Source organism: Grammomys surdaster, unplaced genomic scaffold, assembly GCF_004785775.1.
Source record: "Grammomys surdaster isolate TR1022 unplaced genomic scaffold, NIH_TR_1.0 278, whole genome shotgun sequence".
Classification (NCBI taxonomy): domain Eukaryota; kingdom Metazoa; phylum Chordata; class Mammalia; order Rodentia; family Muridae; genus Grammomys; species Grammomys surdaster.
In genome coordinates this window covers 3,440,123-3,463,915 of record NW_021604719.1, presented here as the reverse complement: position 1 = coordinate 3,463,915, position 23,793 = coordinate 3,440,123, and the positions used below count along the sequence as shown (strand labels likewise).

At 37.8% G+C, this 23,793-nt stretch overlaps 1 protein-coding gene across 1 annotated transcript in view; it reads right to left on the bottom strand.

Annotated features, from left to right (window-relative positions):
• Positions 1–1,905: 1,905 nt before the first annotated feature.
• The window catches only part of Kcnn2 (potassium calcium-activated channel subfamily N member 2), a 132,937-nt gene continuing 111,049 nt past the window's right edge, over positions 1,906–23,793 (bottom strand). The window contains exons 5-8 of the mRNA XM_028777191.1: positions 18,297–18,407; positions 10,673–10,800; positions 4,702–4,771; positions 1,906–2,517 (exon numbers count right to left, since the gene is read on the bottom strand). Of these exons, the coding sequence (XP_028633024.1) occupies positions 2,230–2,517; positions 4,702–4,771; positions 10,673–10,800; positions 18,297–18,407 (597 nt within the window). The 3' untranslated portion in view covers positions 1,906–2,229. The remainder of the gene's footprint in view (positions 2,518–4,701; positions 4,772–10,672; positions 10,801–18,296; positions 18,408–23,793) is intronic.

Sequence of the window (23,793 nt, the reverse complement as noted above, 5' to 3'; positions counted from 1 at the left end):
AGACGTAAGACTCTCTAAGGATTTTGCCTACTATTCAAAGGCATTTGAAAGGGAGATTTGATAATGCCACATAAAGGGAATTAAAGAAAGCAGGATCATGACAGGCATGTCCTTTGAGTGGATGGGTCTCTCTCCTCTTTTAAGTTGTGACTATTTTGCATTAAAAAAGAAAGGAAAGATATGTCTGTAAGTCTTCATATACTTCGTACAAAGGGAGAGTAAAGGTGAGATTAATTTGAAGCACAAGAGTATCCAGGTCTGAGGAGCAATAGTGAACAGGAAAAAAATGGACAGAACACTATGCAATCTAAATTTAAACTTCCTTTTTCTTTTTCTCTCTGCAACAAGAGAAGCAATGTATTATTTTTGCTACTCCCTTGGATTGCCAACTGATCAGTAGAGTGATAATTAAACTTAATTATGTCGACTCTGATTTTAGTCACCACAGAGGTAGAAAACACAAGAATTAACTACATTACAAGAACATATCGTCTTTTCAAAAACGTTCTCCTTTTTTTCTGTGTTTGTACCAAATATTTGCTATATTCTTGTATGCGATCCAAAATATATAAAAAGACAGTTTAAATGCGTCTATAAAGGAGAAATCTTGATGAGGCAGGATGACATTTGTTTAACCCCACAGCATGTATCCATAAGCAGTGTTATCATGCCTGTAGAATTAAAAGACTGTCCAGGCCTTGTCTTCATCCAGCATAGATATAAATATATAAAGAGTAAAAGACTGGTTTCAGCAACACTGGATAGGTAGTAGATAAGTAGGCCTCCTGCTGTCTCCAACACTGTACTTGGTTTTAGATGGTAGCTGATTTTTTTTTTTGCAATTATAGAGATTAGAATGAGAAGTTTTGTTTCTAGTGAATTATGCAAAGCAGATCAAATATATCACTGTAGCTTTTGTTAAAGAAGAAAACAGTAATTCTTGAAACTTCCAACAATGAATTTGACCACAGAGGATGGGGCATACAACTAGGAAGAGAGCGTAAGGCTTCTGAACAGACTTTTCTGAACTGAATACTTTTCAGTCTCTGACCAATGTAAAGAAGCTGTCTTCAGAGTATGTAATAGAAGCTGTGATTTGTCACGGTACATTGGCCATGTCACTTCATCTCAGTTCTTCCTGCAGGGTCTGGGAAACAACTCTGTGTGAGGGAATCCCATGTGGTCCCCTCAACCCACTCTTTTTAAACTTAGTTTCTTCTTTTGGTGACTTTAGAGTGCACTTGCAGCCATAACTCTCCAGCTCCCTTTCCCATACCACTCTTAATATAAGTATGGACCGCTTGTGACATTTACCATATGTCATTAATAGAGTCCAAGAAAGGACCATATGTTTGGAAGAGTTGGGTTTTGCTCATATATATTTATTATTTTGATGGCAATCTATATACTGCTATATTGATACATGTATAGTTGTGTCTATGGCAAATACTGAAGAGTATAGCCTGGGGCTTTCATGGTAAATGAGCTAGGAAATTGGAAACCACTAGCTTAGACCTGAAATTATGCAACATAAGTTCACAGAGAGTGATGTCCCTTGATAGTTCCTTCATGTATATTTGCTTGTAACATAGGAATAATCATCCAAAGCATCTCTTCCTCTTGTTTGCAAATGTCGTGATAAAATTGTCCAACTTTCCATATCATTTGCAAAGTATACAAAAATATACTGTCAACTGAAAACAGGGTGAGGGCAAAAGGTCTTGCTATTAATATTTCAGGAAGGAAAATCTTCACAAATCAGAAGTAGAACAGTTTAGTCTTTTTCATACCAGGAGATATTTGGGAAATCAAGGTTATCAACATCGATCAGATTAATACCCAGACATGGTACCCTGAAAGCAGTGTGAGAGGTAAAGTTATAGAGACAGGAAGAGGCCAAACAAATATGTGCAGAAATTAACTTTTTTTTATTATATATCATATAATGTAGTAGTAAAGTTTGTTTGAAGTGCATGAATAAAAAGTTAGTGAAATTACAGGAGGAACAATCTATTATAGCAATAATTGGTGCATTCCCTGTGCATCTGAAAGAAAAAAAAAAAGAGTTTTCACTCATATTTTGGCCTAAAACTTAGTGTTCAGGTTCCCAAGATTCTGACATCAGAACCCGGATAACGCTGATTAGAACCATAGGGGCTTTACAATAAAAGCTAAAATATTGACCATATGATGGCAAAAAGTCTTATTTTGTGGTTAACTTATTCTCTTCTAGCTACTCTCTGATGAAGTTGGTGGCGCTGTGGAGGAGGACCGCCGCCTCCTGGACGAGGACCGGGAACGCTCAGCATTGTAGGTGACATGTTTGTCATAGTTCTCCATCTGTGTCTCAATGAAGTCCCTTTGCTGCTGTCTGATGGTCTGGCTGATAAGCCCAGGGAGGGCATGAATGCTACCAATCAAAGTCTCTAATTTTGTTTCCAGGGTGACTATCCTTTTCTCAAAGTCTTCACTCCTTTCGTTTAAGTCGGAAATCATGTCATACATGATATTCTGGGTCTGGAAAACAAGAATGAGAAAATAGAAACAGAGAAGTAAGAGGCTTAATGACTCTTGCCTCAGAAACAAACTGTCAACTCTTCAAGTGTCAGCACCGGCCTCTTGCCTGTGACAGGTGTGTCAGCTAACAGAAGAGTTTAGGTCATAAAGGAAATTCCACGTATTCCCTTCCTCCCTTTTAAATTCCATGTGTTCTTAATGCTGAACTTTAAATGCATGATGACAGACTAGTTATGATTTAGAAGACAGTGTAGTGAAATGCCCAATGATTTGAGGTGGCTTAAAGATGAATGAAAATGTTTCAATTTAATATTTATGTGTGTTGATGATTCTTATACAAGTTAGCATATCAAATTCATTTTTCAACATGTGACATTACAACATGGCCAATATTTATGATAACAGTAAGATTTAAGGAAGGAAAAAATAATAGATGACTGCGAGGTGTAAAAACATAACGGAAGAGCAGGGATAAAGTGTAGGATCAATTGATTTGATCAGATAACAGTAATTTAAAGCAACCAATACACATAGTCTGCTGCCTTGTGTTTCAAATCTCAGACCTCTTTTTATTGAATCCAACCCAAAATTTCACAGATAAGATGTAAAATAATACAAACCCTCAATAAGATCAATAGTGGTGGAAGATTCTAAGTAACTAATCTACGGCTGGGAGTGAAACTCAGTGGTTAAGCTTTTGCCCAACAGGCACAAAGCACTGGGTGTACTCTCTGCACCATGCAAGCAAACATTTACAAGCCACCTCACTGGCATGGTCTATTCAGAGCCACAAGGTCTGAAAGACGAATGTGAAATGCTGTCTTTGTACCGAAAACTGAAGTTGTCTTGATCAGAGGCAGTCATGAATCTGAATCTTGGTTATAGTTCTTAATGTAATAACTTGGAGAGGGAATTCTGAGGCTCTGCAGGTCAGAGCAAGAGATGGAATGGGGTGGCTGAGAGGAAGGGAGAGATATGCTACACTCAGTCTAGTGCCACCTTGCCCAGATCCAAGACTCCTTGTGTCTCTTTCTCCTACTTTACTTTGCATTGTACTTCATTTTTTTCTTGTGTCTATTCTAGCTTCTCAGCTGCTTAAAGATGATAAAGGAACTGATGGAAGAAGCCATTCAGAACACAGGCGTTTTGTTTTGGTTCAGCCATAGACACAGTGAGCTCTAATTTCAGTTTTACTACATTCTTGGGAAAAATTGAACAATATCTGAACTCTTTGGGATGTACCCTCTTGTGGTCAGAGTAAACATGGCCCTATATAAATAACTCAAATACATTTTACCTTGTATATACCTTTTATGTATATCAGTAGTACTGCGGATGCCAAATGTCTAATTTTCACAGATTATACTTCAAGATTTGGCAAAAATAGAATATGATTTATTAAATATAAAACAGGATGCATATGACTTAGTGTTGCCTCTGCCAAAGCAATTGTGCTAAAAGGCAGAACACATACATAGTTCTATTCTAGAGTCTCCTTTAGAACTAGCTGAACAGGATGTAATGTTTACACAGTTGATAAATATTCATATTTTCAGAGTGGCTGTTACTTATAGAGGAACAATAAAAATGCAGATAAATGTTGTAAATGTGACAAAGAACTAGAAAACTATTAATGTACTTGTTAAAAAGAAGTATGATTGTTAAGTAATGGAGAATGCTAGAAAAAGTGAGTGTGTGTGTGTGTGTGTATGGTGTGTGTATGGTGTGTGTATGTGTGTGTGCATGCACAGATATTGGTTTAGAATATAATTTCTGGGATTTTAAAACATTCTACTTATATAGGTTTGAGCTTGCTTACAAATATAAAAAAGAATAAGAATGATGAGTTCTATTTATCTCACAACCTCATAGTTTAAGATATAGTTCTGTCCTCTCAGGGAAGAGATATTTCATATTCTTCTAAGATATTTTATGGTACTTCCAGCACACTCCCCTGTGGAAGCTTTTAGCACTGGGGTTGTATAATATACATAGGAAAAGCGCATATGAACTCAGCACATATTTTAGAAAAAGAAAATGACTCTAAGTTGGGTTGTCCTTTTGGGGTAGTTTGATAGATTTGTTTATTGAGTGTGTGTGGGCTTCTTTGGAAGTACTGCTCATCACTGTGCAGTGGTCAGTTTCAAAGGATACAGCCATAAGGGCTGAGCCCATCAGGGTTACCTTGGCCAGATCCACTAGGGTATTTGCTTGGTCATTCAGTTTCCTCTGTTCCATCTTCACACTTCTTAATCTAAAAGACAGAATCTGAAGTTAGAAAGGTCCTCCGGGTTTCCCTGGCTATGTTACTGCTTTCAAAGGGCATGCACAAAATCCACAAGAGCAAGTAACTGCATGGATAATGCCTTAAATATTTGGGGGGTAAAGTCCACACTGGTTATGTATCTGGTACAATGAGAAGCATGCTTCCCCAACACCGCAAAAAGAAAGGAGAGCAAGAGATGAGATGTCCTCAGGACAACTATGTACCAGGTAAGTTGAATTCAGGAAGACTCATAAGGATTTAACCATATGAGAAAAAGCCAAAACATTCCTTAAAGCCCCAGTATCGTGACAGATAGACATAGGAAGAAATATGCAAAGCAACTGGGATTTCATTATGTTGAGCATGGACACCTTCCTATGCCTACATGACTAGATACAGGTATTAACCCTGTTTAGTCTGATATGAATTGGGTTAGGCATTTGAACCTGATGAAAACACAGTGATAAGTGAGATTCTTGTTAACAAAAACCACTTTTATTCAACCAGCAGCAAGGTAACTCAAAACATCCCTTGGCTTTACCTTAAGCTGACATTGAATTTTAACGGAGGCCAGACGGTTTCTTTGGGAGAATCTCATTTAGCTTCTATTGTAGTTTTTGTTTGTTTTGTTTTGCTTTTAATGGCAAAATATTTGGTGTGTAGAATTTCTGTTTTTAAGGTTATTTTTAGTTACTTTAATATGTCATTGCATTTTTTTGATTGACGGTTACAAGGCCACTCTTTTAAAAAAAGGCCATTTTTCTAAATGAAAACCCTTACTATTCTTTCAATTATTTACTGTAGTATCACAATATTACATAATTCTTATATTCAACAAATTAAGAGTTCACAAGACAAATGTGGGTTACTGTTCCATAAGCCAGCTATCCAAAGCCCATCTCCAGAAAAATAAATCAGTAGCTTTGAGTTATTTGTGACAAAGGAAAAAGAAAATCCATGCTAACCTCACTTTGGTTTTGATAATTGTTTACTAAGTGTGGTTTCAATGAATAAAGAGAATATTTTATACTATTTAATTTAAATAGGACATAACTACATAAGTGAAATAAAAACTCACAGGGCAAGATTTTACTGCCAGGGAGATTTTCCTAATGTGTTCAGAGTACTTTGTGATTTTGTCTTGCACCTAGGACAGCCAGTACAAAGTTGAATCTACTCCACAGAGAAGATGCAGCTCCTGCCAGCTAAGAGTCTAAATACTGACCACCTATAACATAGTCTTAGACAATATAAAATGGTTCAGATTCATCTGTTCATTGCTGTTTGTTCATTCTTAACTTGGAATCAAGTTAACTGGCTCCTTTGTGTGTTATCATAGAGAGAGAAAGTAAGTTGTAGTCTGGAAGAAATCTACAAACACATATTTAAATTCAATACATTGCTGATAGAGTTTTCTCTAAGCACCAAGAAATGTTATAACTCTTGAATTCTGTCTTTTACAGTAGGAAAGCTGCAATGTCAGCTGAAGCCTCCACTGTCACTGACTCCAATTTGACTTTCTTTCTTCAAGTATGGAATGGAGGGTTAGACTAGGGCCATTGTTGGTGCTGGAGGTGTCATAAATGACTTTAAGTTGACACGCAAATGAGATCTTACTGCTAAGACATATGAAAAAGACAGCTTTTGGTTTTAACTATCAAGAATATCTGGATTATTGCAAGAAAAAGTGTCAGGCAGGTCTTACCCTGCCTTTAGCTCCTGACACCTGCTTAAAATGTTTTTCATAGGGGATAGGGAAGGTCTTGGTTCAGAGCTTTCTAGCCTATGGCTAGAATTCAATATCAGGTTTAAAACTGCCAGTTGATGTCATTTTACCTATTACTGTAAATGCTACCTTTTATGGCAGGGACTTACTTCAACTTTTCTTTTAAAATTTAATAATGGCTAGCATTTAGAGCTTTGGACAAGATACCTCCAGAAATCTTTGAGTAAAGAGTCTTGAACTTTGTAAAACAGGAGGAGGTAGAAAGTGGTAGTTGGTTAGGTAAAGTGAGAACTTTTTCAAAAGCAGTGGGGGACAGTGTCCTTCTGGATTTCCAACCTGTGTCTGACAGTAGAATTTTGCCCGTGGTATTTATTACCAATCTAGACAGCTGACATAGTAACCCTGATTGGAACTCCATTAACCCTTTGGGACTTGTCATGTGATTTGCCTGTCGTACAGGCCTGCCTTCCTAGACTATCTGTGATATAGAAGGGGACACAGAGAAACCCTGCTCAAGCTGCAGCTGCCAGAATAAAAGGTAACATGCACATGTATAATACACTTTTTTTTCCACAAAAAGATTAAGAAACAGATGTTGATTTCTTCCTTGTGAACTTCACTTATCACAGGAAAATATCATGATTTTGGATCACATTTCCATAGCAGCAATCAGACTACCAAAATTCACAAATAAAGGAATCTGCTGGGTGCATGCAGCCAGTAGAAAAATTCTGCAAATGTTGAAAGGAACAGCTCACACAACTTACTTCCGAGCTCTATTTTCATTTTGTTGAAATAAAAAGACAAAACAAAAGAAAAGAAACTGTAAAGTATTCCAGAACACAAGATAACATAAGGCGGTGTTCAGTGGTGCACTGGGGGCTCGATTCGTCAGCTGGAAGACCCTGTGGGATCCTGACATTGATTGACACTATTCAAGCCATCACCATCCTTTGTTGCCACTATACTCTGCCTACCTGAAAGCACTTGGCTTCCTCTTAAACCAGAGTTCAGAAGGAAGAATGTGCGTAAAGTCACATCGGCCTCTTCATACTTGGTGTTCAAGGGAATGATAGAAAGCAGAGGCTTAGAGTGACAGGTGCAATGATTCCTTTGAAGGGGGAGCATGTCTTTTCCATATCGGGGCTATTCAGAATCCCCTCTAATAGAAATTATGCACATTAGCTTTTTGGCTCTAGACAAATTCGTGTTGATTGATGGATCCATGGTTGAGACAGAAGAATGAGAGAGTTAAAGCTGCTATCAGAAAAAGGGTTGAGAGTTAGAGAGAGAACACTTCATGGCATTGAGTGGCAATTCCAAAAGACAAACACATTACTGAAAAGAGGGCGCTGGCCTAGAGAGTTTAGCATCATCAGAGGCTAGAGAGGTCACTTGTTGGGAAAGAGGCCATAAAATATGGAAAAGAGAAAGAGTTGAGCTAGAGATGGCAGGCAGAAGAGGAGAGAGCTTTGAAAACTGCCCCCAGGGAGAACCAGAGAGGAACAAAAGCCAGACAAGCTCTAGCAAAGGACTTGTGAGTTTTTGTCCAGCTAGGAAGTTCTGCTTCAGGCAGTTCTGGCAGATGATGCTAAGATACCCCTGAATCTAAACAGTGGGCAGGGAAGGCCTGGCCCTGAGGAATCGAGCCCTGTGTGCTGTCTTTCATGATGTTGCTCTACATCTTTCAATATGAAGTTAACATGACAAGTGATTACGCACCAGTAGAATCATCTAGCCAAACCCAGCCCTCCTAAATAAACTTACTCTACATAAACCTCAAGCGTCCCCCACAGCAAAGGAAACCCAACAATGCCCAAACTCTTATAAAACATTTCTGAACGTAATTGAATTGCATCAAATTCATCTGTTTTGGATGCGTACATTACATACTCTTAAAAGGCAAGAAAAGGATGAGAATGGAAAATGTCTTATGGAAGTGGAAGAGTAACAAGGGGTAGCTCTGTCACACTCTCCAGAGCAGCCAGCTGAAGAACCCAATAAGCTCCTCCCACATACCCCGCTCATCAGGTTATCATGTCCCGCCAGACAGATTTGCCACTTGTTTTTGGGCATTACATAAAATCATCTTGCTTCTATAGAGATTTTTTTCATAATATTTTTTTGAAAAAAGAAACTTTATAGCAAAGCTAAAAAGTTTTGCAGTGAATAAATGCCCACATATTATTCCATATTAGTATGGATGTACTTATATAACTCAAAGCACATGACCAAATAAATTAAGTAGCCACTATATGCACACTGTTCCAGGACTACATTACTAACTCTGTTGGCACATGCTTTGGATTCTTTTCGTTTGAAAAATTTATCAAAAAGGCAAATCAGATGTAGCTGTACTTTAGGTATTTTCATTGACAGGCACACAAAATCCTGGAGTAAATAAGAAGCATGGTCAGGACACATGGACATACTTACTCCTCGTTCATCCTCAGCCTTTAATCTTTGGATGTATCTTCTCATACCCAGAAAGGGAAGTTGTCTATCATACTCCAACAACACTGACTACCATGATTTGCTGTGCCTGCTTTAGTAATGTTGGCTTACTGTGTTGAATGGCTTTAGAGAGCACACTTTCGTTTCAACTGATTCTTTCCAACAAGAATCCAATTTTGATTAAGTGGCTATCTAGATGGGCCTTGGAAACACAGGAAGAATATGAGTCTCTCTTGGAGCCTCTCTCTTGTACAGGGAATGAAAGAAGTACAACTGTCTGGCTGGAGCTCCTGGGTTGGCCTTGGGTTAGGGAAGCAACTGAGCTCCAAGGAGCAAACTCCTGCTTTGTGAGCCAGCTCTAATATAATTTTCCTCTCTTTATTTCCTGCTGACTTTATAAAGAATGATTTTTAAAATTCCAGTCTTGTCCATTCCTTACAAAGCGGGGAGAAAAACAGTTGTGTGCCTAGTGAAGTCACAGAGTTAGAGGAGAAATACCATCCCCTTCTTAGCAGAGTGCATTGGTGGGTATAGGAGAGCACAAGACAGTGGCTCCGAGCAGTGACGATAAGCTATTCTACCATCTGTGCGAGACCTCCTCTATTTTAATCCTGGAATTCCTTGGGTTTTATTTTGACTAACGGGGGTTTCAATTCCCACAGAAATATGCACATGAACACCACTATATGCACACTATAAACTTACCAGGTTACCTTAATACCCTAATTAAGTAGGGCAGAGGCTGGACCACTGAAATGTTAGAAGATAAAAGTCTATGTACACCTCCCAGAAGGTTAGCAGTACCCTGTTGCCTATGAATTAACTAAATGTGTAAAGTACAAAAATCCTAGATTCCCAGCTTTCTTGTCTGTTGTACTGGCTATGCCCAAGAAGGCCAATCTCATGGCCCAGGCAAAGCCCTAATATTTATCCATCTTCCTATCATTACCCTGGTATGTTTCACAAGGAAAGCCACTTGACTGAGCCACAAATGTGACCATGGAGAAAAGGCATTAAAAGCAAGTCTGTCTGGTGTCACAGTCGGTACCCACATGAGTAACACTTACAGTGCAGATGATGTCAGCCTGAAGAGAAAGATCTGTTTCCCAGAAATCATTGAGTCTTATGAGGTACAGACTGTTATCTTAAAAAACTCTAGTAATTATATAACAAAGACATACATGAAAGGCTTATGTTAATTGAATAAAAGTAACTTAATAAGGGAATATCAGACAATACCAACTCAGCTTTATAGTGAACAAACAATATGTAGATAACCCCAACTTTCTAATTAAGAAGTCATTGAATATTGCAGAATTATGACAATTCAATATAATATGTCATATAAAGATATTTGCTGGCATGCAAAACTCCAGATGGATGATATGATATCATTTTCCCCTCAAGATTAGTCAGTGGATACATTTCAGGGAAAATTATATATAAATAAACATACTAATTAAATACAATTATAACAGAAATTATAGCCTTCAAAGAGAAAGATATTTTGATTAACACAGATGATTTTCAGTCATAAAAGGAACTAAACTTTTGTCAGGAGTCCAGTATTAGATTCTCAGCTGTCTCCTTGAAGCAAACATGACAATGCCTTTTCCCTTTCCTCCCACAAAGGAAGGACCCGGAAGCACAAGACTCAAAAGTCAAGACTAAGGAGAAAGAACAAGATGGAAATGAAAACAGGTACTTACTGATGAATAGCTTGCAAGAATTTCCGTTGATGCTTTCTTACTTTTGCGTGGTCGATCTTTTTCACTAGCTTTGTGTTTTTGTAGATTAACCACGTTTCCCTGAGTACATTGGCGGCTGCGTTTTTTACCTGTTTAGAAAAACACAAGAAAAGCAGTTGCTGCAGCCTACAGCAGGTTCCACGTACTTGTTCAAGGCTGAGAATTGCAGTGAACTAGAACTTTGGAAACTGCTACTAAAAAGATCCCTCCCCCCCCAGCTTAGCTGCCTTCATACAATGATTTTATGTCTGTCTGAGAACAGTTGAGTCAAATATTAGGGAGATATTCCTGATTTCTTTCTGTGCTACACTCTACCTGATTGAACAAGAAACTATGTTTTTACTCAACACCTTGTATAAAAAGAACTAGATGCTCATTCTTTCCCTTTATACCGTAATGCTTCTCCATAGTCTCTGTCTCCCCAGAGAAGGGCATAGTGCCAATTGCCAAGGTTAAGCTCGTCTTTTGCAAGCTCATTTGGTCTGTCCGGCTTTTGCAGCAGCACAGCCAAGGCATGGATCCATGGCTGAATGTGTGAGTTCACCTTTTGTACATTAGCTCCCGGAGTAGCAGTGGTTCATTTGCTTGTTAGCACAATTTCACTTACAGGGATGGCATCATGATTTCATGAGAAAATTAAATACATCTTATTCCAAACAGATGAAAAGATGCATTAGGTGCACCTTATGAAGGCTGGGCATTTTATCTAATCTCTTGCTTTCTTGATTAAAATCTCTAAAGGCCCTACCTTGGCAGGGTAGAGCTCCTCTGCCTGCCTCCATCACAGGACCTGGAAAGGTAAAGCTTCTCCAGGTAATTGGCTAATTACTTATCCTAAGAAATTTTCCCATTTTCATGCCCTTGAGTGAAGAAAGCTCCAGGCTGGTAGGGTAAGAAGTGGAGGAGGACAACTCAGGAGAGGTAGTCCTGGAGGGAACAGTAGAGTGTAGGCTAAGACTGAGCACTGAATCTTGAGTCCTTGAGTTGACAATAGCCAAGTCAACTCCAATGCTTGGTGAACTTGTTGGAATTTACTTTTCTCCAACATGAGAGTGTTAGAGCTGGCAATTACTAATACCCTGTTATTCCTGCTGTTTACAATAAGAAGCTGTCATAGAATTGCACTGTAACTATAGTACATTTACAATTATAACTTTCCACCTTTCAAAGAAATGTCACATTTCAGGATTAATGGTATGAAGCTCCCCCTTTTTTTTCTGGAATGAAATGGTATTGCCCAAATCCATTTTTAAGAAAATGACTGGTTTCTTCCAGAAAAGTATGCACTTTCTCTGAATAGCTATCACGTTTATGTAGGATAGTTCCTCAGACTAATATGAAAACAGCAGGAAGAGATGTAGAATATAGAAGTGAGTCAAAGTAGCACCCTCCCCCACCTCTCTCCAGGAAAGGTAAGACTAGAAAGAAGCCAAGCTTGGGTCTTTTCAAAGGTAAAGAAATTGGTGCCATGTGAGAGGCAGGGGTTGAAGCACAGAGCATAGTGTGGGAAGAGACTGGCCAGCAGTCTGATAGCAGTGTCTGATGGGGATGGTTCCTGTGAATCTAAGAGCTCCCAACTTGATAATGGCTATGGAAACCTGGGCAATTGATGAGCACCCCTGATCTATGTCCTCCCTGGGTTTTTCTGTACAAGTGACAGTAGAGGGGCTGGTATCCCGACAGGGAATGAAGGTTTAATGCTGGGCCATGACCCCAGCATTAAACATAGCAACTGATTTTGGGCAGATTCCCATCTACAAAGTAGAAACTCTGAATTACTTTAAAATTCTACAAACTTTTCAAAAGGGTGGCTTCCTGTTTCTTGGATGCATTTTAAATGATTATTTCCTGTTGAGATGATAAGGGAGCGGGGAATCTCAATTCAGGGTAGAGTGGGTGGGTGATGCCCTGAAAGCCGTATGCTCAGGATCTGTGTTCCCTAAGCAGTCGTAGCTGACGAGCTTAAATGAAATGAAACCCAGACATTTCTTTAAAAAAAACTTGAAGCATGTGAATTGGTTTTAAAATTCATTCTCTTATTCCCTAATGAAGTCTTTGAAACCCATTACTGCTTTAACTGATACTTTTCAACGTTAAAGCTACAAAACAATATGTGCCAGAATTATACAATAAAACCAAAATCCAAATTCTGCCTGTAACTAAGATTTTTCCATAATAGGTCTTTTTGTCCTTATTAGGGCTGACAGAAATGGGACAATAGGTAGACTAGTTTGAAAACACCAGAGAGAACTGGACAAAATTGATGCTCAGATTTCCAAGGACCTGGACCACAGCAAGTGTCCATATTCCCTATCATCTAAGTAAACAGGAAGCTGACTTGGAAAGAACTCTTGCCCAGGGATGATCTGGGCTACACTGTCTAATTATATAGCCTTTAGCCCCCTGCCCTCCTCCCTGAGATTTTATAAAGCCTTAAAGGCAGGTGTCAAAGGTCATGTCACTAAACACTGTCCCTTTCTAGTCTGCTACTAGTATTTCACATGACTGTGGTGTTAAGTGAGTCATGTTAAGTGGATACATAATTTATATGTAAACATTATTACACCATCCCCAAAGTATCCTTGTGATTAAGATGAATATTGAGATCTACAGAACGACTCTAACCTGTGTACGTTGATGATTCAACCAACACAGAGGACATCTACCAGCGGTGATACATGATATCCTGAGGTGACAGGTATGAAGGATTTACGAATACATGTAAAAATTGCAATGTAGTTGATGGGTTTTTACCAAGTACTATGTTTCCCAAGAGGAAATCCTGAAGTTCTAGAGTCAATTATGAGGCGTGAGGACATAGTTTGGTTGATATCTGTTTGTCTAGAATATAGCAGGCTTTATGTTAGATCTCCAGGACTGAAAAAGTAGAAAATAGTAAATTAAGGAGAGTGAGGAGAAAGACCTCCAGGAGGACTGTTTCCTCCTTACTTACTGATTGCCTTACACCTCATCCCAACATGTGTCAAACTAAAACAAAGTAGAAATGTTTTCTCTGTCTTCCTAATGTCCACGTTGAATTGAAATCCTTCATTGGAAAAAAATGGAAAGGCTCTGTAATAAACAGGTGTTTGGTATGTATAAACAAAAGCTGTAGGAGAAGTGGAGGCAGTGGTAATAAGAACTGGCCAGATACTTTCATATGACTCCTCGATGTGTAAAGGCTACGCATGATTGCATTGCTGCTTCACAGATAATTAAAAAATAAGCTATAAACAATACAATAAGATGTTAAGTGTGGCACTGCCTCAAATCTTCTGCAGAACTGGGGATGATAAACAGCTCATGACAGTGCTTTGAGAATCAGCAAAACACTTAGAGATGATTAATTGTCAAATGAAAGTTTGTATATGATATAAGGAATCTTTTAAACAGCCATTTATTACTAACAATCTGTCACTACTCATATTTTTTTCTTGGTTTTTAACAACTTTGCATGTTCGTTTTCAACTTCTGTTTCACTTTTCTTCTCTCCCTGGAGGCCTTTGTATGTATGTATGCACGTGGGACTGTGGAAGAAACATGTCAACATTAGGTGTCTTCTTCAATCCCTTATCTATCGTGTGTTTTGATGGGTGTTTCACTGAACCTGGAGCTCGTTTGTTGGTTAGACTGGCTGATGGGTGATGAACCTACAAGCTCTCCTGATCCTTTTACCTCTGTCTCCTCAGCCCTCGAATTATAGAGCACAGTGAATGCCCAGATTTTTGCAAAGGTCCTGGCGCAACCCAGGTCTTCAGGCTTGTACAATTACATTAGTAATTCTATTTAGTAATTAGTAATTACATTAGTAACTGAAGGGTTACATTACATCGCCTTCATTCAATATACTACTACACTTTGCTTTAATTCATTCCCCTCTTTAAGAAAGCACAAGTGAAATGCAACCAGTGTGTCTTTTACTGAGGACAGGTTAGGGTTGTTTGGCCCCAGAACCCCTCCAAGTTTTCAGAACAGGTATCTGAGTTGTCGGGGAATGGTACGATTCCTTTCATGTTATAATCCAGTGAGTTGGTAGCCAAGGTATAAGCCATGTGCAATGAATCATCTGGCAACTTTGTTAACAGAGATGCAGAAGATAAAGGGATGCAACTGTGTGAATGTGTCATGATAGATCTTACTGATGTTTAGAAATACCATTGGGGTCTATTAACATGTATCATTATTCTCCATAGTACATTTATACAGAAGTGTCAAGACTTAAAAATTCTGTTGTTCTCATAATTGCTTATTTAACAAATTTCTTTGGAACACTAAGGTATCCTGGGGATCAAGCTCTTAAGATTTGCTCTGGACTAGTTCTGAATTAATAGTAATAGTATTCTCAAAAGATGTGGTGTGGCAAACAGTTTGACTCTGTAAGATGACAGACTATCTACTAAATAGTTGGTCCTGTCTTTTATATGCATACAATACATGTTAGAATGCACATGTAGAGGCCAGAGCAGCATATCTGGGGTCTTCCTGCCTCACTCTGCAAATTTTTCACTGGAGACCCTATAAGAAGCTCACAGTTTTGGCTAGTATAGCTGGCTGGTCTACCATTGTTGGTCTAGAGATTCCCCTGTATCTGACACCAATGCTGGGCTTTCAGACACTCAGAGTCAAAATTGGCTTTTTATTGTGTCATAGGGAATCCTAACCCAGGTCTTCATGATTACCAAGGTTCTTAGCCACTGAGCCATCAACCCAGTTGCTGTTCCTATTTTTCTAAACTAGGTAACATCTTTAATCAGGTACATGCATCTCTAGTCTAAGTTTTAATTCTAAAAGATCATATAAATTTTCAGAGAATTAACTCTCTCAATACTGGTACACAATGAATAGTGCATTATCTATGGCTAATATTATCATACAGAATATTGATTTTTATATAAAATCATTCCCCTGAAAATTTGTACATGGTGAATATTTTTTTCAACTCTATCGTTTGCTTCATAAGACACATACTGGAAGCTTGAAAATATGCATATATTCCTGGGTTAATATTCTTTCAATACTCAAATTGCTTTTTCTTTAGCATCATCTTCAGATTTCAGAATATTTATGACCTGATCCCCTGCTAGACATTGGGGTAAAAGTTCTCTCCTATGGAGTGTGTGAGAGAACACTTGTATTTCAACAATATGTCGTGCTTTGAGTTTGTCCTTTAGTCTCTCATCTTAGTAATATATATGTGTATATATTATATATATGCTGCATAATATATAATATAAAAGGACATATACATATATATCCTTACTTTTAGTTTCCTTCAGAGGTCATTTAAATTTTTGAAATTGTAACTTTAAAAAGTTAAAATTTTATATGGATTCCACTTAGAAATTCCATAAACAACCAACTGAAGCTTGTTCCAAGTAAATGATAGTCATTAAGTTGATGACCTTGCATAAATTCTTGAGAGGATGAATATTAGAGGGTTATGTTCACATACTTTGCCAAGTACGTGAATGAGGTAAGTATCATAAACTATAAATTTATGTTTCATTCTACTACCATTTTAACATGTATACTTTTACCTAATGCCATCCTGCCTAGGATAATTTAATTGGTCAGCAATTTGGTTTGCTTAGAGACTCACAAAAATATTGTAAAATAATTCCACTCTAAAGTACTAGTAAGATGACATTATTAAAGCCAGTGAGTACACTGTTGAATGTAAGTTTTGAAATTTGAACACCTTTTAATACAGAAGCACCTGGCAAGCCCTGTGACCTCTGCTGCAACATCATTCCCTTCGTAGTGCTGATTTAATTACTGAAAAAAGTATAATACTTATGATAAAATAGCATGGGTTATAAAAGACTTTATAGAAATTCTCCTTTGATCCAGTAATGCTAGTGACTCTTGACACCAGCTCTGCCAAGCGAGAACCTTATTGGCCAACCCTATGGGATGAGCAGAGCGTACAATGATCCCTGGATTTGTATATGTACTAACAACAATACACAGAGATCACTTCTCTAAAAAGAAACTTAATCCCAGGCTTCCATTTAGCCCTTCACGTCTCCCTTTTCCACAATCATCACTTTAGAACTGCTCCTGAGGTTTGAGGATAGAAATAGGAGTTGAAAAAAAAACAGGAGGAAACTGAGAAGAAATAAGGGGAAGAAAGGTGAGGAATGGCACAGGGGATAAAGGTGCTTGCTCTGCGAGCCTTGCAAACTGAGTACCAACTCAGCAGCCCATATAAAGTTGAAAGAAGAGGACTGACTCCACAATGTTGTTCTCTGACCTCCACATACACACCGTATCACAAGTAATGTCCTTCAGAATAGTACATAAAATTATAATTAAAAAGATATTTGGAAGTGGCAAATTCAGGCTAAAAATGACATGTAGGTGGGTGGGGATGAAGAGTTGGATCCTCTCCTAGACTCTTGAAGTATTGTTAGCTGTAGGGTCTGAAGTATGAGTAGGGCTCTTGACATTCATGTTCCCCTTTCATAAATAAGGAAATCTGTGTAAATCTGAATTTACAATAAAACAACTTCTGTATTGGAAATACTTTTCAAGGTTGACTATTATTTGTGTTTTTAAAAGAGGGTCCTACTATGCCAGCCCTGGCCAATCTTCTTTTCCCTTTGGGACAATATGGGACTGCAAGCATGCTTAGTTAAAAAGATCATTTTTGTACTTAGAAGGAAACTACTGAAAGTTGGAACTTTATCTGAAGATCTATTGATTCCTTTGTGGGCAGAGTTACCAAATGACAATGCATTTAATTATCTCAATGACGGCTTGATAGAATTCTACTTTGGGAAGCAGGGACTGCTACGAGATGCTACATGATAATTTTGAGCTATTTTTTACTTTGGTATTTTGATGTCTCAAGTATCTATCCTAAAAGCTAAAGGTATAATCTAATAAAAACATTTTTCTTCTTTCCAGCTTGATGTGATGACTGCAAGCAGGCTGTCTAAGCTCTGTGTGTCACGGTCTCCAAACTGTATGGAACAGTCATGACCAGGCTTCCCTCATGATCTTCCTGAGAATGAAGCAAGTTCACACCTGGGTCATGCCTGGATGTAGCCATGGTGTGTATTCTGCCAACACTGATTATTGCTATGTTTACTTCTAATAATTGGAGGGTGATCTTCCATCTGGATGCTATGACAATTTTGACACATCTCTGAAGACCTTTAGGTCATAGAAAGAAGATTTTATGCTTGTGCCTCCTGTTTAGAATGCAGGCAAGCTCACAGAAGCTCAGGATAAATTCTTTGACTCACTTTACCATAAAAATTCCTATTTTCAACTGATAGTGTGTTCTTTTCTACCCAATCTAATATTGATTACTGTGATGAAATGTTGAGTATATCAATTATCTTGGTTTATGAGATCACTTTTACATAAATACCAAGTTTATGCAATTATTCCTAATTGACCTGAAGTTAGGTAGTCCATTTGCAAAATGAGAGAAATGGAGCCAATTCCAACAACATCTCTGTCCTCAATCTATGGTATCTCTGCTTTAGATAGCTTAGTGAAAAACCGTATTTCCCAATGTAGGAATAACACAGTGTACAGTGACATTGTCTTGAGAGATGTGAGGGAGTCTACTTACTCTTTTGGTCAGCTGAGTATCCATCATGAAATTGTGCACATGCTTTTCTGCTTTGGTAAGTTCTAGCTTTCTTGCCACTACGGCTACCACCAGGGCTGTGCAACCTGCACCCTAAAAGCAAAGAAAGAGGAAACCCCCAAGAATTAATATTTTTGATCCCAACGAACTTAGAGGTTGTTTCGTATCAAACATTAATTTTCTCAAGTAAAACAAAAGTGATACCTTTCAGTGTCTTCCATAAGTACCACAGAAAAATATGTGGTTAGCAATTGTAAGCAATGTTCCTTTAAGGTATAAAATCCCAGTTTACCTATTTTTAAAACTAAAACATAATAATGAATAAAACAAGATTTCACCACAAGGAATAAATAGCTGAAAACCAACTTCCTGAATTTTCAGACATAAATTTTCTTTAAAAACAGGAAATCTGTTATACACCTATAATTATATAAGCATATTAAACAAATTAACATAAGTACATGGACTAGAAATGAAAAAAAATTTTAAAAAAACCTAGCATTTCAAAATCTTCTCTTGGGATGAGACCAGCAGGCTTTCAGGCAAGTGGGTGGGTATACAAGAGGAAGGAGAGCAGTAGACTGTCCATGTATGCAGGCTGTGGCATGAGAGTGACAAGGTCATGGAAGAATGTAGGGATGTGAGAGTGGACACAACAAAGCATGATGAGCAGAAAGCCAGGAGATGCCCTCATTTGGAGAAGCAATGATGTTTCCTTTCAAACCACAGTCCATTTATCTTATCTTAGACAAAGGAGTATGGGAGACACTGTGTGGTACCCTAAGGGTTTTAGGCCTCTCTTTCTATGGCTAAGGTCTGCTCAGCCTGAGTTGTGAAGAGTAGAGGTGCTATCTTTATGGAAACAGGTTAGGACCACATGCAATGTTACATGCCACAGTCACTTCAATGGCCTGAGGCACAGAAAACCTATTGGTAGGGAAGAAGTCATGGTAGTGCCTACGAAGGGAGGCCATAAATTCTGAGAAAATCTCATCTTATGAAAGCAACAGAACAATCAAATGGCTAATCCAATCTCAATGGACAAGCAACAGAGGAGAAAAGGGATGAGCACATTAAGGCATCCATGTTGGAGTTACATACACAGGAGGATGATATAATACTGGTGGCTCTTTCTATTCACTTGAACCTCAACCAGTTTGAAGTAACATTCTTTTGATGTCACTAAAAGGAAGAGTGCACCTAGCTGAAACCACTCTCAAATTTCTACAGTTTTCCTGATTTTTTTAATTTTTTTTTTTTTTTTTTGGTTTTTCTCAAGACAGGGTTTCTCTTTATAGCTCGGGCTGTCCTGGAACTCACTCTGTAGACCAGGCTGGCCTCGAACTCAGAAATCTACCTGCCTCTGCCTCCCAAGTGCAGGGATTAAAGGCATGCACCACCACTCCCCAGTGATTTTCCTGATTTTTAAAAATTTTAAATTTTTAAAATTTTCCTGATTACCAATAGGTCTAAAAAAAAATCTCATATTAAAATGCCAAGTTGGTGTCTTGGAAGTGTACTGGTCATCATCTTAAGTATGTAATACTGAGGAATAATGGTTATGTGATTTACTGCCCTCCTGTCTCCTACACTGCTCACTCTTGAAAGGCATTATTTAATGGAAACACACACACACACACACACACACACACACACACACACATACCCCACTAGAGTTTTAAGAAAGCTTACAGTTTTATGTCGAGCCTCATTCACAGATACATTCACAGCTGTCTTTGGTCATGGGGAATGTGTGGGCCATAGGTCAGTTCAAATTTATTTGAAAAACATTTGAAGATACAACACAATGTTTAAAAGGCAAGTTACATAATGTGATTTCATTTTTGTTCTTAAATAAATCACATTAAGAAAAAAATAAAAATAAACTGTAATCAAGTCCATTTGTGAGAAGGATTATCCATAGTATTTGGAGTTTTAATGATTTGCTTTTTTCTGTTTTGTTTCAAATCAACAGTTGGTGTTGGATTCAATCTCTTTACACAGCCAGACTCCCCAGCTTCTTCTCCATGGTCTAGCCTGGACTGTCATATCTGCCACCATACACAGACTTCATCTGTGAAACATCTAAACTATCTATCAAGTCAGATCTCTCTCATGGTTCTCCAGGGTTTTGTCTTGTGAGTCTCTCTGATTCTTCCCATCCATGCCTTTCCCCACAATCCACCAGACCAAGCCAAGATTTTACATCTAGTGCTAGTCTGATCTCCCCTGCCTGATCCACCACATTCTCTAGACTTCTACCAGGACTTGATCTACCTATACCCCGACCCATAGGCCCCTCCCATGTCACTTTCAACCTTTCCACCCAGCTAGATCCATCTCTATACCCATACTCCATGCTTAGATGAGGATGCAGATACTGTACACTAGCCCAGTCCTCTCTGTCTACCCAACCTGATTCAACACTAGACATTTCCAACCTCTACATGCAACCCATCCACTCATCTTTTCTTTTAGCCCAGCAACATATCCGTATCAGCCTTAAAACTAAAAAACAGCTCTACATGCCCAGATCTCTTTGCAAGTATGCAAACAAGACGGAAGATCAATCAAGTCTCCTCTCTCCCAAACATACCAGACATGTAGAAATATTTGTTATGAGAATTGCCTAGATAAACCCCAGGACACAGAATTTTTTGAAAAAAGCATAAACTTCGTTAAAGAAACCAAGACACAAAGAAGCAAATCAATAAAATTAAGAAGAATACAATAAGTGTCTGGGTGGTGCCTAAGGAAACAAAAATAATGGGATGATGGAAATGACAATGACAATCCAGAATTCAATAAGAATTCAGTAAGGAGCTAGAAATATTGAAGAGGACTCAATATGTAATGAACATGGAATTGAAAACCCAATAATTCAACTAAAAACTCAAAGGAAAGCTTGACAATCAGATTGAACATAGCAGACGATATCTTCAAGACTATCAGGACTTGAAGAGAAAGTAGAAGATCTAAACCAAAGAAGCAAGGGATACAAAAATCTCAATAAAAACACAGGAAAGGAACATACAGGGTTTGTGACATACCATGAAAAAAATTAGAAATTACATGTATAAATGTGAGAGAAGAACCCCAAGTGACACAGACCAGATCTTCAACAAGATCTGTACTTTCCTAAGTAAAGAGATACTAACAGAGATAGAAGAAGCACACAAAACACCAAATAGATAAGACCAGAAAAGATAATCCCCACAGCATGCCATAGTTAAAACACTAAGTAAAAAGCACAAAGAGTATGTTGATAGCTGCAAGAGTAAACAAATATATGTCACATAAAGGAAAACCCATCAGAATAACAGCTGATTTCTCAACTGATAATCAAGATGCTGAAATAATTCATTATAAGTCCAAAAATACCAAAATACTATGACAGCCACCCTAGACTAATGTACCCAGCAAAATTATCTGCCATCATTGAAAGAGAAAAAAATACAAGAAACAATATTTTGGGCTGAAGAGAAAAATGATTATAATAGAGATACTGTGGTAGTAAATTTGATGCCATGATTACAAAAACACAAAGTATCACTAAGAATACAAACAATAATACCAAAAAACCTACAACACAATGACCACAACTAACACATATTTCAATAATAATTTTTAATAATTTTTATTTTTAATAATTTGGCCTCAACTTTCTTTTTCCTTTTTTTTGTTTTTTTGAGTCAACTTTCTAATCAAAAATACAAGGTGATTGAATGGATCAGGAAACAAAATCCACCTACATCTTTTGTCTGCAAGAGAAGCATTTCCTTATAGTTAAAGGATAGGGCAACAGTACTCCAAACAATTGGGACCAGGAAACAGGCAGCTGTAAGCATCCTAATATCTGACAAAACAAACTTCAAAAAAAACTAATCAGAAGAGATATAAAGAGGTGCTTCATTCTGATCAAGGGGATAGTTAAAGATGAACATATTATTATCCTAAACATAGATGCACCAAATTTTGTTGTACTTAATTTCATTTAAAAGATGTATCACTGGATTTAATTATAAAGACTAACATCAACCCACCAACAGTAGTTTCTTTCAATACCTACTTTGTCCAATAGACAGGTCTTCTGGACAAAACAAAATACAAAAATAAAAAACAAAACAGGGAAACATTAGAAGTAATTCACAGTAGACATGAACTAGACTTAACAATCAACCAGGTGAAAAGGAAGTCCATAGAACAGGAAACAATCTTTGCTAGCTATACATATGGTAGAAGATTAACATCCAGAATATATAAAGAACTTTAAAAAGACAAGATGATGATACCCATTCAAAAACAGTCTTGATGTCTGAACAGAGAGTTCTCAAATGAAGAAAAAAATGAATAAAAATAATAAAAAATTTAAAATCTCCATGGCAAATAGGAAAATGAAAATCAAAATAACTTGAAGATTTATTTCATCTTGCTGAGGTCATAATGGCAAAGATCAACAAACAATAACAAATTGTGGTGAGTGCGGGGAAAGAGGAGTTTCATTCTCACTGTAGGGAGAGTGGGGAAAGGTACTCTCATTCTCACTGTAGGGAGAGTAGGGAAAGATGACTCTCATTCTCACTGTTGGTGGGATTGCAATTCATTCTGAAAGTTTGGGTGGAATTCTCAAAAAGCTAAAAATAAACCTACCATAAGACCCAGCTATATACCACTCTTTGCCATATGCCCAAAGGACTCAACATCCTATTTCACAGAAACATGCCCAGCCATGTTCATTGCTGCTCTATTTACCATAGCTAAGAAATAGAAACAGCCTGGATGTCCTCAACCAATAAATAGATAGTGAAAACATGGTGCACACACAGTATGAAATACTATACAGCTATAAAGAACTAAATCATGAACATTGTAGATATATGGCTGGAACTAGAAAGAGCATATTGAATGAGGTAGCTCAGATCCAAAATAAAAGAGATCACGTGTTCTCTATCTTTGGAAGCTCCCATTTAATATTTAGATGTGACTACCTATCCTGGAGTAACAGTAGAAACAGGAAGGTAAAATGACAATCTGCTGGATAGTTTTATGTCAACTTGACACAAGCTAAAAGGATGTAACCTCAAGAAAATGTCTCTATAAGATCAAGTTGTACATAAGATCAAACTGTACAAACTGTAGGGACTCTGGGGAAAGATGACTCTCATTACCACTGTACAGAGAGGCAAGACTGTAGGGCATTTTCTTAATTACTGATTGATGGGGAAGGGTCCAGTCTATTGTGAGTGATGTCATCCTAGGTTCTATATAACAAAACAGGGTAAGCAAGCCATGGCAAGCAAACCAGTAAGTAGCACTCCTCCATGGCCTCTGCATCAAGTTATGGCTCTGAGTAACAGACTTCCTTCAGTGATGAACTATGATATGGGAGTGTAAGCCAAATAAACCCTTTTTTCCCCAAATTGCTTTGGTCATGGTATTTCATAATAGCAACAGAAATCTTAACTACTACAGGGACCAT